Source organism: Cebidichthys violaceus, unplaced genomic scaffold (assembly GCF_023349555.1).
Source record: "Cebidichthys violaceus isolate CVI_PGR_0920_01 unplaced genomic scaffold, fCebVio1.0.p SCAF_5, whole genome shotgun sequence".
In the NCBI taxonomy this organism is placed as follows: Eukaryota; Metazoa; Chordata; class Actinopteri; order Perciformes; family Stichaeidae; genus Cebidichthys; species Cebidichthys violaceus.
The window spans coordinates 16,303,625-16,317,027 of NW_027176705.1; the positions used below are offsets into that span (position 1 = coordinate 16,303,625).

Consider the following 13,403-nt stretch of genomic DNA (forward strand, 5'->3'; position numbering starts at 1 on the left):
AGGTCATTTAAACGCGTTTGTGCATCAGAAATATCTGGATGAAGCCCCCGCGCGCTCTTTCAGTACATCGGTATTCAAAATTTAAAGCTAGCACTTTTTCCATAACCGTTGCTTTGACGTTAGAAATTAAGGAACACTGACCTGCTGAATACGAAAAGCAAGATAAAGAAATACATGTAGTGTAATCAACACTAGGAGTGGTGCTGTACTTATGTTTCTTAAATAATGTGCGACATTTATCAATAAACGTGACAACAACACTAGATTCATCCATTTGTAAACCCGTTCATGATCAGTTTCTCCACAAGTCTGGATATGTCCGAGGTCTTTGAAGGCGGCTTACGTCACGCAAATGGCGGACGTTGTAAACAGAGCCAGCAGCTTCTCGGAGGCCAAAGTGAAAGACTTGTTTTCAAGATGAACAACGTAGAAATCGAGCGGATAGACAGTTTGGAGGGCTGGGTGGCCGTTAAAACTAACATATTTGAAGAAGCCGAGCCGTTTAAGCTGGGCTTCATCGTGCAGTGGAATGTCATCGAGTGTAAGTTCGCTGTCACCTGCCACAACAGGACGCTACAGCGGCAGAAACGCAAAGCCGAAGTGGCTCCTGGAGACCCTCAGATGAGCTGGGCTGGACTCTTTTCCGTGTGCGACTTGAAACACATCCACCAGCAGTTTAAATGCGTGGCGGACATCTTGGTAACGTGCTTCCCGGATCTGTCAGAGTTTGAAGACGGCAACATTTGGGACTTGCTCTTTCTGAACCGGAGGTCTGGTCCGGAAGACGATGAGGAGAGGGACTTTGACTCGCCGTGTCGGAAACTCGAGAAATACTTCAGCACAGCCATCGACATCTGCGGACGGAAGATTGTGCTCGATACGTTGTTCGCGCAGGATGAGCGGGATGTCGAGGAGTACTTTGAGAACCTACAGGAGTTCAAGAGGAAGACCATGCAGGAGGAGATGTCGAGGGCGAAGGGCCTCGTGCGACAGGTGAGGTCACAGGTGGTCACATCCGGTTCACATGGGGCCATGCACCCTGTATACACAATCCAGTTTATTGGGGACACCTTGCAGTCTAAATCAACAACCCTGCAATAAATACTTTGTGGCGATGATCCGTGGAGGTGTTTCTAATATGTTGTCAATATATCAGTGAGGACAGACTAAATATTAGAGACGCTTCTTAGTGTGACACAATACAATATTCACATTTTGTTGACTTCATTTGTGTCCATGAGGATGGACAACAAATGCAACACTATGCCCTTTGAGAAGGTAGATGCTGTATCAGACTGCAGTATGTGTGTATTATTGACACATACTGTACTCTAGCACTGAAGATTTCACAGAACCAAAGATCATGTTTTGATGATAGAATATCAATAGATTTATGTGCCCCCACCTGCACAAGCCAGATGAGTACTTTCAACGTTTTACTGGAATGAAATAGTAAGGATGGAGGATTTAGTTCAGCTTGGGAAACCTCTGTAGCAGGAATAGCACCACACAGTGGTGTTACAAGTCAACTATGACACAGCAAACCTTTTGCTCGCTTGCTGTGTTCAACTAAAACTGTGGATGTTGCAACAGCGGCAGCGCTGTTTGTTTTTCCAGTCATTTTTGACCTTTGACACAGATCTGTACAAAGAAATGTAACTTGACAACCCCCATTTGCTTGTTACACAAGTAAATATCATGGTGAGAGATGCCTTACAGTATGATGACAGCCACCCACTCCACGTTTAAAGCACAGTGAAAACAGCATCTGTACATCACTACAAGCTTGTGGTCTAAAGGTGTCATCACTTTCAGACTTCAGTGGTGAGTGTCAGAGAAATGACTCCAGGAATCCAGTGGTGATGAACCACTGACCTGGTCAACCCTGAGCCCACCCGGTTCTAAACGTTTTATTCTGAAAAGACTAATATTATCCCCAAGACTCGGCTGTGGGCTCCGAATAAAGCCATGTAATGGTGTGTATGTCTTCCATGTTTGCAGCTCCTGCAGAGTCACGGCAGAGCAGACCGAATGGTCGCGCTGCTCAGCATCTACGAGGAGGAGGACGAGGCCTACCAGGACCTGGTCACCGTGGCCACCACCTTCTTCCAGTATCTGCTGCAGCCTTTCAGGGACATGAGAGAGCTGGCCTGCCTCTATAAGATGGAGATCCTGGTAATTACAGATGTGCATTTAGCAGCTGTGGCCTTTTCAGGATATGGTGAATGATGATATACATATTATGCTGCGTGTCTTGGTATCTTAATATTGAATCCATTCTCATCAGGAATTTAAATGTTTAACCCAAATTTAAAAAGATCCACAGAAACGCCCAACCCCTAGTTTATTATATATTATTATATGCTACAGTATCACTGTGCAACCTCTAATATCCTGCTTTCTTAGTGAAAACACAATATTTGGTTCCATTTCAGTCTTAGCTGTTTAATGTGTAACTGCAGAGCCTCATACAGCACTAATGGAAGGATTGGCCTGTTTCCTCTCATACCTGTACGCACATGATGGTGAAGTGATTGACACAATTCGATATTGTTATGTCTCATTCAAGCAAAATGTCAGGTCAAATTTAGATTTTCTCACTTAACATACTTTGACTAAAAGCTGAATGTATAATATCTGTGGGTTAAGTGTCTGCATTCCATCCCAGAGCCTAAAGTTGTCCCCTGTTTTTCTTGCTGTGGGTCTCTGCAGAAGTCTCTGGAGTTTGAGGACTTGGGTCCTAAGAGAATTGCAGCTCTGGAGAAGGAGGCGGAGGAGTGGAGAATGAAAGCAGAAGACGCCGTCGCCTCAATTCAGGACATCACTGTCACCTACTTTGCACAGACTTCAAAGGCTCTGGCTGGTACACGTTGCCGTGTTTATTTCTCTTGTTTGTGTGTGGATGAATTAATTAAGAATTTGTATTGCTGTCATTCCTCAGCATTCAGGAAATGAAGTGCAGTAGAGTCACAACTTGCATTACAACTGCAGACAAACAACATATTTATGATATATTTTATATATATTCAAATCATTAAAAGTCCACAAAATACATATTAATCTAAAAGAAATGAGCACTTATATAATAATATACCAGATTATTGTGCTGTGGGATAAACGTCATGTTGGAAGGAGGAAAAACGAAGAGAGTAAAACATGATCGGTGGCACTTGATTTAAATTGGATAATAATTTCACTTTGTTTGGCAGCCATTTTTTTAAGTGGGCGTTCTGTGGATTTCCACCTTGATCTGAGGGGAGATGTTTACAGTAAATAAACCTTTTAAATGGATACACTCGTTCCACAATCTATATGGCTGGCAATTGTTGCTATGTCTTAAGTGCCTGTAAACCCAGCATTTACTTAAAGTAACACATCTCCGCCTAAAAAGAGATGTTGGGGAATAGAGACGAGGGAATTCCATCGGTTTGGGAACGTAAATTATAAAACTCAGAAAACAGCGTTTTATGACCCCTGACATTCTCTGACCATTGATTAAGTCCAACTTTGTAAAAGTATCCGTGGGTATTTTGTCCCGTTGTTAATAAATGTGTATTTATACATACATATACTATGTGCTTTGTGTGATGCCCTTATGTGCCTGTTCAGGTATGTTAAAGCAGATGGAGGAGGATAAGTGTCGCTTTGGAGCTGCTGCCTGGGCGTCCGCAGCTCCCAGACTGGAGAAACTGCGCTTCCTTTTGGCCAAAGAAACGCTGCAGCATATGAGAGCTGCAGAGATGTGCCTGAACCGCAAGAAGGGCGGAATCAGACAAAGGGTGCGTGTCTTACTTTTTGTTTTTATTAACACAAACCACAGCCTTTCTGGTGGTTCTGTACTTAGTGAGCAGATTCTATGATGGTGTAGCGGACTCTCTGGTTTTAAGGCTTCAGTTTAGAAGCTCTTTATCTCTAGTGTCAAGGCCAACGCTGCGTTTGTAGTGGTTTGTGAGTGTGTAGAGATGTGACACAGTGAATCTTTCACTTGGCATTCCTGTCTGATGTAAATATCTGGCTGCTTTAGTCCTTTGATCTATTTATAAAGCCTCTGTAAAAACAGAGAATCCCCTCGATGCACCCCCAAAACCTGCATGCATGAATAGTGAGTGCGTCTGTCAGTATACATACTCTGAACGTGCCAGCTAATGTAGATGCATACCTCCGAGTACAGGGGGTGGGGAGGGTGTATTTTGGGTAAACCGCAGCAAAGCGCTTTCTTCTGTAGGGTGTCGTGCTGCACATTTGAGAGTTCTGGAAAAACACAGAGAACACCTTCAGCACCTTCACCTTCATGTGGCTGCATTACTCACCTGATTAAACTCTTTAGAAATCAGCAGGCGGTATCTACCACTGTGAAATCAGAATGAGCCCTCACAGAGACAACTGTGTGTGAGCTGAGCACTGAGAATGAGATCAGTAAGCTACACCTACGCAAAATCTCTTAGAGAGTTATGTCGCTGGTGGCAACATGACTCTGTGGCTCTTTTGAGTGCACCAGTGTGCTTGCAGACACCTTTACATATTGTGTGTGTGTGTGTGTATATATATTTATATATATATATATATATATATATATACACACACATACATACATGCTTGGGATGAGCTGAGTAATATCTAAAATCAATTCACTCTTTACCTGACTGTGTGTGTGTGTGTGTGTGTGTGTGTGTGTGTGTGTGTGTGTGTGTGTGTGTGTGTGTGTATGTATGTATGTATGTATGTGTGTGTGTGTGTGTGTATATATATATATATATATATAGATATATATATATATATAGATATATATATATATATAGATATAGATATATATATATATATATATATATATATATAGATATATATATCTATATAGATATATATATATATATATATATATATCTATATATATATATATATATATATATAGATGCATTCTTAACATTACTTTCCTACCTGGCGGGTAGCTGTTGGTTTCAGCACATTTCATCAGAGCGTGAAAACAAACGTGCAGAGATCAAAACTGTCTTGAGATAGGTTATCCAGCACAGATTCTTTTGTTCTTCGCCTGGTAATTGAAAGCAAAGAGATTATTTTTGAAAAGTCTTTGTTATCACGTTTAAGGACATTTCCAAGCAGTCTCACAAACAATCGCAGGTGTCAAGAAATCAAACTCGGAAGGCAAGAAATAAGAATCGCAGACGTCATGAAAGGGATTACGTGGAGGATGCTGTTCCACTTGACATCTTTCCGTTTGACAGCTGACTTTAAGCGTAGATATTTCAAGGTGGTTTTGAACACAACAAGAACAGTCTTTTTTTTTAAACTGCCTGCAACTGCCTCACCATCTCAGAGGTTAGTGTATCAAGGTCCTGCAAGTTAATTGCATACTGAAACTAGAAAGGAGCAATTAGTAGAGTGCAGATCGACCACTATCAATGCAGGGTAAACACAAATGTAATAACATTGTAATTATGGTAAATAGAATAGCGTCATAATTAATTTGATGTTTACCCTGCTATGTCATGTCAAAATGACTGAGTGAATACAAGCCATACATGGCCAGACACCAATGGGCCGTAAGGCTTTGCACAACACACTTAATTCAAATTCAAAAACAAGGGGCGATGAATGAAGGCCGTCTAAGACTGTATGGTAGAAGACACGTCTTCAACTCACCAGGCTGCCTGAGGTGGTGACGTTACAGCAACGTGTATACTTGTAGCTCCGTTAGCTGTTAGATAAACACTCGCTTCAAAACAATAAGAGTGAGCCGGTGCAGCAGAGTGTGTTCCGTTAGCTGTTAGCCAAACACTCGAAACAGTAAAAGAGAGCCGCAATGCTGCAGCCGAGAGGTAAGCAGCCGCGTGGGCACCGGTAGTTCCGTTACGCTTGCCTTAGTGATGCCGGCGCGAGGTGAGCGCGCCTGAAAATGATGTTCGAGAGCGCCTGCGCTCGGGGCTTTTTAGACGTGACTTTAACAAGAAGTTTACTGATAAAAGAATGAATGACATGTCTGAGGATGTTGCATTCTTAAATCCTTTAGAAATAGGAAGTCTTAAAATTCTACGTTTCAGTGAATATTTTGCTAGTTAAAATTGTTTTCAGGATAGTTAACCTTCGTTTCCTTAAAATAAGTTTAAAACTTGACTTCTATCGTTATCGGGATTGTAAAAAGGCGAAGTCTATGAGTATGAGTTTGAAAAGAAAAAAGAATGGAAACCAGCAGCTAACGTATGGTATTGGCTATTGGTTGACCTTCTAGAAGAAGGTCAGCCATAATTATGCACAGGTATGTCCTTATTAGGCTGCAAGATGCAAAGACGGAAGTATGATCCTTTTTAATGTTTCTGTTGTGGTGCAGTTGGGCAGCCTGTCTGGCAGAGTCAAGAGCCACAGAACTGATTCCAGGTCTGCGTCTGAGGACGACCAGCAGCAGGACACAGTGGACCAGCTGGAACTGAAATTCTATGAGACCCAACTAGAGCTGTACGACACCAAGTTTGAGATCCTGAAGAACGAGGAGCAGCTGCTGGTGGCTCAGATAGAAACGGTGCGGCGGCAGATTAAAGGTAGATGACGCATGACAAGAAGCGCAGATCTGTTTGCTGCTTCCATTCGAGAGAAAAAAAATCAAATCACTGTGAAAGACATTGGTGTCCTTACAGTTTACTTTAAAACACTTGAGCAACATTGATTTGAAGATGTATGAATCACTCTGTATTTAATAACACTTCCCTTTGAAGACAGCATAATACCAGAAGCTATAAGTAAATACTGTCGCAAACCAGAGAGAAACGGCTCAAGGCCGCCTCACACTGGGAAACTGTTATTGGAATCCGAATACAAAATGCCATCTTTGCCTGAACACTGCGTTTAAATGAATGCAGTAATAAAGGGAATGACTGCAAACATATAAACACGTGACTTTTGCAGTAGAAACGCCCTGCAATCAATATTAGCTTACCTAAAGGGTCAGGTCACCTTAGCAACAACAGTTCCAGTTTTCTCTGTACCCATGGATGTACAGTGGAGTCCTTTAATACTGGAGACAAACGGGATTATTCTCAGGCAGGTTTTGGTGTTATAAGGAGCATCTCACAGTCTGAAAACCTGTAAAAGGAGGGGGAATGTTCTCTCCTTTTTCCGTTTTATTTTGGTGAACTGGCCCTTTTAAAAAATGGTTGCGTGCCTTTTTTGTGTGGACTCAGTCAAATGTCACATTTTTGTGTGTTTGTGGTAGTGTTTTATTGGACTGCGTTACATTGTAATGAGTCTCTTATATCACCATCCGATATAACGCTACACTGACACAGTGTCAGTTAAGAGTTCAAAATCACATGTTACACAATGTTTCACATGTTCATCACACAACCGATGTGTTGCATTACGTTATGATATACAGGCGTTTCTGTTTTTCTGGTCACTCGGTGTCTTGTGCACAGGGTTTACTTTGGGGAAATATTTTGTGCATGTAGATATTTCCCTAATTGCTCCCCCTGGGACCAGTGATGTTTGCTTCCCAGTGGTGTGTATGTACGTGCTGTGCGTCTGCCTGTCTGCGTCTGTTGCTTTGGCTGGTTCCAGGTTTATCTTCCCAACCGAAAAACAGGAAGGAGTCCTCTACCAGTTGCTGCTCGGTAAAGAAAGCGGGAGGACAGAGAAAAATATGAGATGTTTCAAATCAAAGGAGGCTGCTGAGTTTATGAAGCCTTTCAAAAGAGTTCAAAGTTTATGCTGTAAATAAAATACCCCTCAGTAGGCAAGGATTTTCCCAATGCCCTTGTTGGAATATATAAATTATAGTAGTTTACATTTGTAGCACACGTTTGCATAGCTGAGACAAGTTTATTACCAAAATAATACCTGCAGCATCATGTCCTCTCTGTTGAATACAGAGCGGAGAGTGATGATGTAAGACTTACACCTGTTTGAATTGACAGAGCAGCTTTTTGAACAGGTGACGGGGGAGTTTTGAGTGATTGGGCTGCATTTGTGTTGTAGAGCTGAAGGAGGAGGTGGTGTACTACGATGTGTGTGAGGATCCCGAGGAGCTGCAGAGCTTGGTCACACACACAGGTGTTCAGCAAACCGACCCTCCGGCTGTCAGTCAGCTCAAAAGGCGCCTGCAGACCCTGGAGACCAAGAGAGGCAACATCTGTGCCCGACGAGCTTATCTCCGCAACAAAAAGGTGTGGGCGACTACCGCCGCCGTTCTCTGCCCCACCGCAAATGATTTTTAGTTCCACGGTTATACGATTTTGGCATTTTCCTCACTCTATTCCCTTCTTGCCTCAAATTGCTGAGTTCAAATTTTTTTTTTTTCTACTCTACCGTTTTATTTTTAGCTGACAGACTAATTGAAGCGCAGTTGGTGCAGTTGGCATTTTCTCCTCCTGCTGGCTGCATCTTCATTTGTCTGATTACATGAAAACATTTTATTGCTCAGATCAAAGTGGAAACAATCCCCTGGTTAGAGGCTATAAAAATGAGGTACATTAAAAAAAAAAAAAAAAAACGCTCCTCAAAGTAACCAAGGCGTTCTTTTTCATTGTTATCAGTTTCACTGCAAGTTTCTGAACTTTATAGGACATACTTGCCCAAGTACTATGGTGTTTTTACGTACTTTTGAGTGTACAAGTAGTGATATTCGTGTCCGTCTTTAGGATCAGTGCATGGAGGCCAATGAGCAGAAGCAGCTTCCCTCCAAGCAGAGCTCCATACTCTTCAACCAGCACCATCAGGTTCACCTGGTAGGTCGCCACGGCAACGAGACCACCCACAGAGATGCCCCCTCGACACCCGGCAGAAGCCGCAAATGAAACCGGGTCAGATTCTTTGACTCTTTAATACCCTTCGCTGTCTCCCTCTGCAGAAACGAGAGAAGAGGAAGGAGGAGGATCAGAAGAGGAAACAGTGGGTGGACCAGGAGCGAGAGAAGACTCTGAGCAGATTACGGTCCTTCAGAGAGGTCAGGCTCTCTCTGTTAATGAAGCCCCAGAGGCTCCCGCTTTATGCGCGCTTAATTCAATACTTAAAATCCGCTCATTAACTACTTGACTTGGTAGGCGAGAGGTTACAGCACACGGCACATTACCGTAATGTCACATTTTCAATGAGGACATTTGTTGCTTGTCACATCCCTCTTTCTCTCCCGTTTCCTGCCCCTCTCTTCACCGTCAAACTGTCCTAAGAAGGCCAAAATGACCAAAATGAAGACTAAGTGCTGCGGTTGTTAGTAGCGAGCTGTCTTACACCAGAGCTTTAAATGGCGCATGGAGGAAAGTAAGAGATAAGGGAGTACATTTTGGATCTTTGTTTAGGAACAGGGCTGTTGGGGTTTGGTGTACAAGCTATTTGGGGCAGAGATTTGTTTGGTCAATGCACTGATATCAAACGCTCAATATTTCTAGCAAAATTTCAATTTTAGATTTTCCAACTCAAGCAGATTGGGAGGATTTTATTTGATCTTTGTGTGTGTGTGTGTGTGTGTGTGTGTGTGTGTATTTTGTGTACAGTCCCCCTGTCACTTCTGGTTAAACTCAATACGCTGTGAGACAAAGAACATTAGTGTGTGTGTGTGTGTGAGAGTTGTCACGTGTCTTTGTCGTCTCTATCTCAGAACGTTGGACAAGATGATGTCCGTCATCTAAAACCATTTTCTGCCTCTTCTACCGTGTTTTTCAAGAGGCGACCGGGCCAGTTCATCCTGAAGACCCCTCAGTCCAGGATGTCTCCTTCAGAAGTGCCGTGTCCCTCCCAGCTGCTGTCCTTCATCAGCCTCGGCCCCCCCGAAGGACCCCCCTCCGCCCGTCCTGCACCCAGACGCAATAAAACAGCCAAGAAACAGCAGCCTAAAGACATCCCTGTCCAAATCTACTCTGCACCGCCACCCCCAACAACAACCTGCCCTACCGCACCTCCTCCTCCTCCTCCTCCCCCTCCCCCACCACCCCCTCCACTTCCCCCACCACTGCCCCCTGCCATGCCTGCCCCACCTGTTAAAGCGTCGCCTTCCTCCAAAGACACACCGATGCCTCTCAGTGAAAAAGAGGACCCTCCTTTTCCAGCCAAGAACATGCTCAAACAAAATATAGGTGAAATACATGCACTACACGCTTTTATATGTGCCTATAATAAATATGCACAAGAATGTTTTATTTTTAACAAATCCTCCTGGTGGGTTTAGAAAGAATGTGCAAATCTGTCAGACTGCAGGGAAGGTTGTTTGTTTGTTCCAGAGGAAAGTGTGCATGGAGTGTGTGTGTGTTTTTGTGTGTGATGTGTGTGTGTGTGTGTGTGTGTGTGTGTGTGTGTGTGTGTGTGTGTGTGTGTGTGTGTGTGTGTGTGTGTGTGTGTGTGTGTGTGTGTGTGTGTGTGTGTGTGTGTGTGTGTGTGAGACTGTACATGGTGTTCTGTCCTGAATTCCCATCTTCCCCATGAGGCCGGAGGAGGCATTTTACCTCAGTTGTGGCCCTGCTGATGCTCACTCTCAGCTCCAGGGAGACTGCAACATCCAATCCCTGACTTTGATATTTTCTGAGCTTTTGTGAAATGGAGGTCATTCAAGGGGAAGCTGTTGTTTAAAAATGAGGTGGAAACTCAGTGCAGTCTGCCTTGTGTGGTGAAAGTGTTCCATCAGCAGTGAAACTGCAAAATTACAGACGATGCATCCTTTCTCTCTAGTGCAGCTCCTTCCATTGTTGTAAACGTGTCCATCTTCCTTCATTGTGTTATTACTGTAGGAACAATGGACGAAGTGTTGGCCTCATTGCAACGTGGACAGATTCAGCTTCGAAAGGCCCCCACTCCCAGGACAGCGCCCCCTGCTGGGGACACAAGGAGCAGTCTGATGTCTGCCATCCGACACGGAGTCACCCTGAAGAAGGTGAGAGGCCGAAGCCTACAGCTAGACTGACCAATTGGCCTGACCAGCGATATCCGTTTACTGCAGATTTATGGTATCTGTGCATGTGTCAGCCAATAAGTAAGTTTCAGTTCTGAAATGCCAATTTAGAAGCCGTGTCACCGTTGCAGTTTGTCGATCTGAGAGCACTGACAAGTTGATGTTTCAGATGTAAATGATGGCATTAGTGTGACAGTTGACACAGGTATTAAGTATTAATTTACAATGGATGTAATCCATTTAGCTGCTTCCGTTCCAGGGTCCTTGTATTGTGCATGCTGGCTCACTGTCACGCCTACATGGTACAGAGCCATCGTTAATGTTATTATTAGTTACACCTGTGCTTTCAAGATGAGTCAAAAATACCCGCGTGAATAAAGTTCTTTTAGGAGCAAGAGGTAACGTTGAACCTGAATGGAAAGTGGTGTTGAATTGACTCTGTAGATGGTTCCTGCGAGTGCAGAAGTCCCGAGCGGCGGGAACAACGATCTGGAGCGCAGCATCAAAGCCGCGATGATGAGGATGAAGAAGGTGGCGGCAGATTCTGACGAGGACGACAGAGGAGACGACGAGATGCACAGTGCAGACTGGGACAGCTGAGAAAAACGCACACACACACCGATGAAGCTGTCCTCTTCCATTACCCCCGCTCTGTTTTCTTCACGGTTCTGAGCTACAGCTTACGTTGCTGCCAAATGTTCACCGAAAAGACACGGATGGGATTACGCCTCTTCTCGCGTAAACATTGCAGTTTTCAAAATAGCCCTGAGACGTTGTAATACATCCAAATCCAACCAACCAGCTCCACTAGGCGAATGAGACGTTGCGCTCCAACACTCATGAAGAAGAAAGGCCGAGCAGCAGGGCTGTAGTACAGCGTGTAAATGATTACATTTCTTCCAACTGGCCATTTAAAGGCCTTTTGTGAGACTGTCACACAGCAGGGGAAGCCTGAGAGACGACCGCACTACACAACTACAGTCACAAATACTAATTTTCCCCACATTGCCTAAACTTGGCTGACTTCCGTTATTTTGAATGTAATGAAATTATTTTTACTTGACTTTACCCCAAGAAGGGCTTCAGCACACTAGGTTTTGTAATTTTTTGCATTTTATTACTAGACGAAGAGAAGAGTTCTCCTCAAGTGCAGCCGTGTTAATTATTTGCCTCCCACATGTTTAAAGTCTACATCACTGTTTGTATTACAGGTTTGATGCACTGTCCTCCTGTCCCCGTTCTTCCTCTTTGTGTCGATGTGTGATTGTGTTTCCAGTGCAATTTATACGTCATCTGTTGTTTCTTCCTCTGTGATGCCATGACAAATTAAGTGACAAGTTAACACTAGATTCATTTTTTGTGTGTGACACAGAGCACTTACCTGAAAAGACAAGGCTATAATGTATTATGTATACAAAAATACAATACTGCATGGCCAATAGCATTAAACGGTTGGCAGAAGAAAGGATTCATTGCTCAAAGATATGAAACTTGATCCAGTGTGTTGCAGACGAGCTGATGATGGCTGCGGCTGAAACACTTCAGCTGCTGTGTTTTAATAATAAATGAATAATGACATGTTGGTTCATAAACACGGTTTGCTGGCGATTTCTCTCTGCCGGAGATCTTTTCTTGTGGATATCCCGTGGTGTTCCCTGATCGCCACAGATTCTCTGTACCTGTGTTGTAATGAAACACCCGGCCCTTTAAATAAGTCACACATCATCTAAAGAGGTGTCTAATTAACCTGTACCTGTGAGAGTGCTCTGGCAGATTCGTCGCCCACCTGATGATGACGACGATGAATCATATATATTGTAACATCCATACCGGCAGCCGTCGCTCTCTGACATATCCCTCCTCCGGTGACAGCTCAGCTTTACTTTAGAGAGAAGCTGCTAGCTGTGTGTGTGTGTGTGTGTGTGTGTGTGTGTGTGTGTGTGTGTGTGTGTGTGTGTGTGTGTGTGTGTGTGTGTGTGTGTGTGTGTGTGAGTGTGTGTGTGTGTGTGTGTGAGTGTGAGAGAGAGAGAGAGATATCGGTATCATCCAGGTGATCTGGGGGGAATACGAGTCATGCACCTTGGGGAAGACACACACACGTCAGGCATTTAGACGAAACCAGACGACACAGAGCGTCAACATGAAATTCCGCAGCCTGTTACTATGGCAACAGGAAGTCTCAGTGATAGTGGCCTGCAGTTCTCTCTCTCTCTCTCTCTCTCTCTCTCTCTGAGAGCAGCATAGTCTCTTAATGATGTTTCACCAACTCGCCCACTCATCACCGGTCACACAATGCGCCTCGCTGAGAGAGTCAGACACAGCCATGAACAGCAGAGATGCTGCTGTTGCTGCATCACTGCTTTGTGTCAATTTGAGTTTGAGTGATACAAGCAAGGGCTATTTAAGTTATTCATCTTTCGCTTATTTTTCCATTTAATTAATTCATAATTTAGTCTGTAAAAAGTCAGAAAAAGTGAAAATATCCACAGCTCTGTGAGGATGTACATAGCCCAAGTGG

At 43.8% G+C, this 13,403-nt stretch overlaps 1 protein-coding gene and 1 long non-coding RNA gene across 2 annotated transcripts; one reads left to right on the forward strand and one right to left on the reverse strand.

Annotated features, from left to right (window-relative positions):
• Positions 1–96: 96 nt before the first annotated feature.
• On the forward strand, positions 97–12,610 carry LOC137887419 (WASP homolog-associated protein with actin, membranes and microtubules). The gene is made up of 11 exons (XM_068730394.1): positions 97–993; positions 2,002–2,175; positions 2,713–2,863; positions 3,610–3,779; positions 6,344–6,551; positions 7,984–8,171; positions 8,646–8,732; positions 8,855–8,950; positions 9,668–10,076; positions 10,725–10,867; positions 11,330–12,610. The coding sequence occupies exons 1-11, from the start codon at positions 289–291 to the stop codon at positions 11,483–11,485; spliced, it is 2,487 nt and encodes an 828-aa protein (XP_068586495.1). The 5' UTR covers positions 97–288; the 3' UTR covers positions 11,486–12,610.
• LOC137887423 (uncharacterized) lies at positions 963–5,830 on the reverse strand. Its single transcript, XR_011105055.1, has 4 exons — positions 5,659–5,830; positions 4,936–5,047; positions 4,160–4,251; positions 963–1,039 (listed from the first exon to the last, which is right to left on the reverse strand). It is a non-coding gene; the product is annotated as an uncharacterized lncRNA (long non-coding RNA).
• Positions 12,611–13,403: the final 793 nt, after the last annotated feature.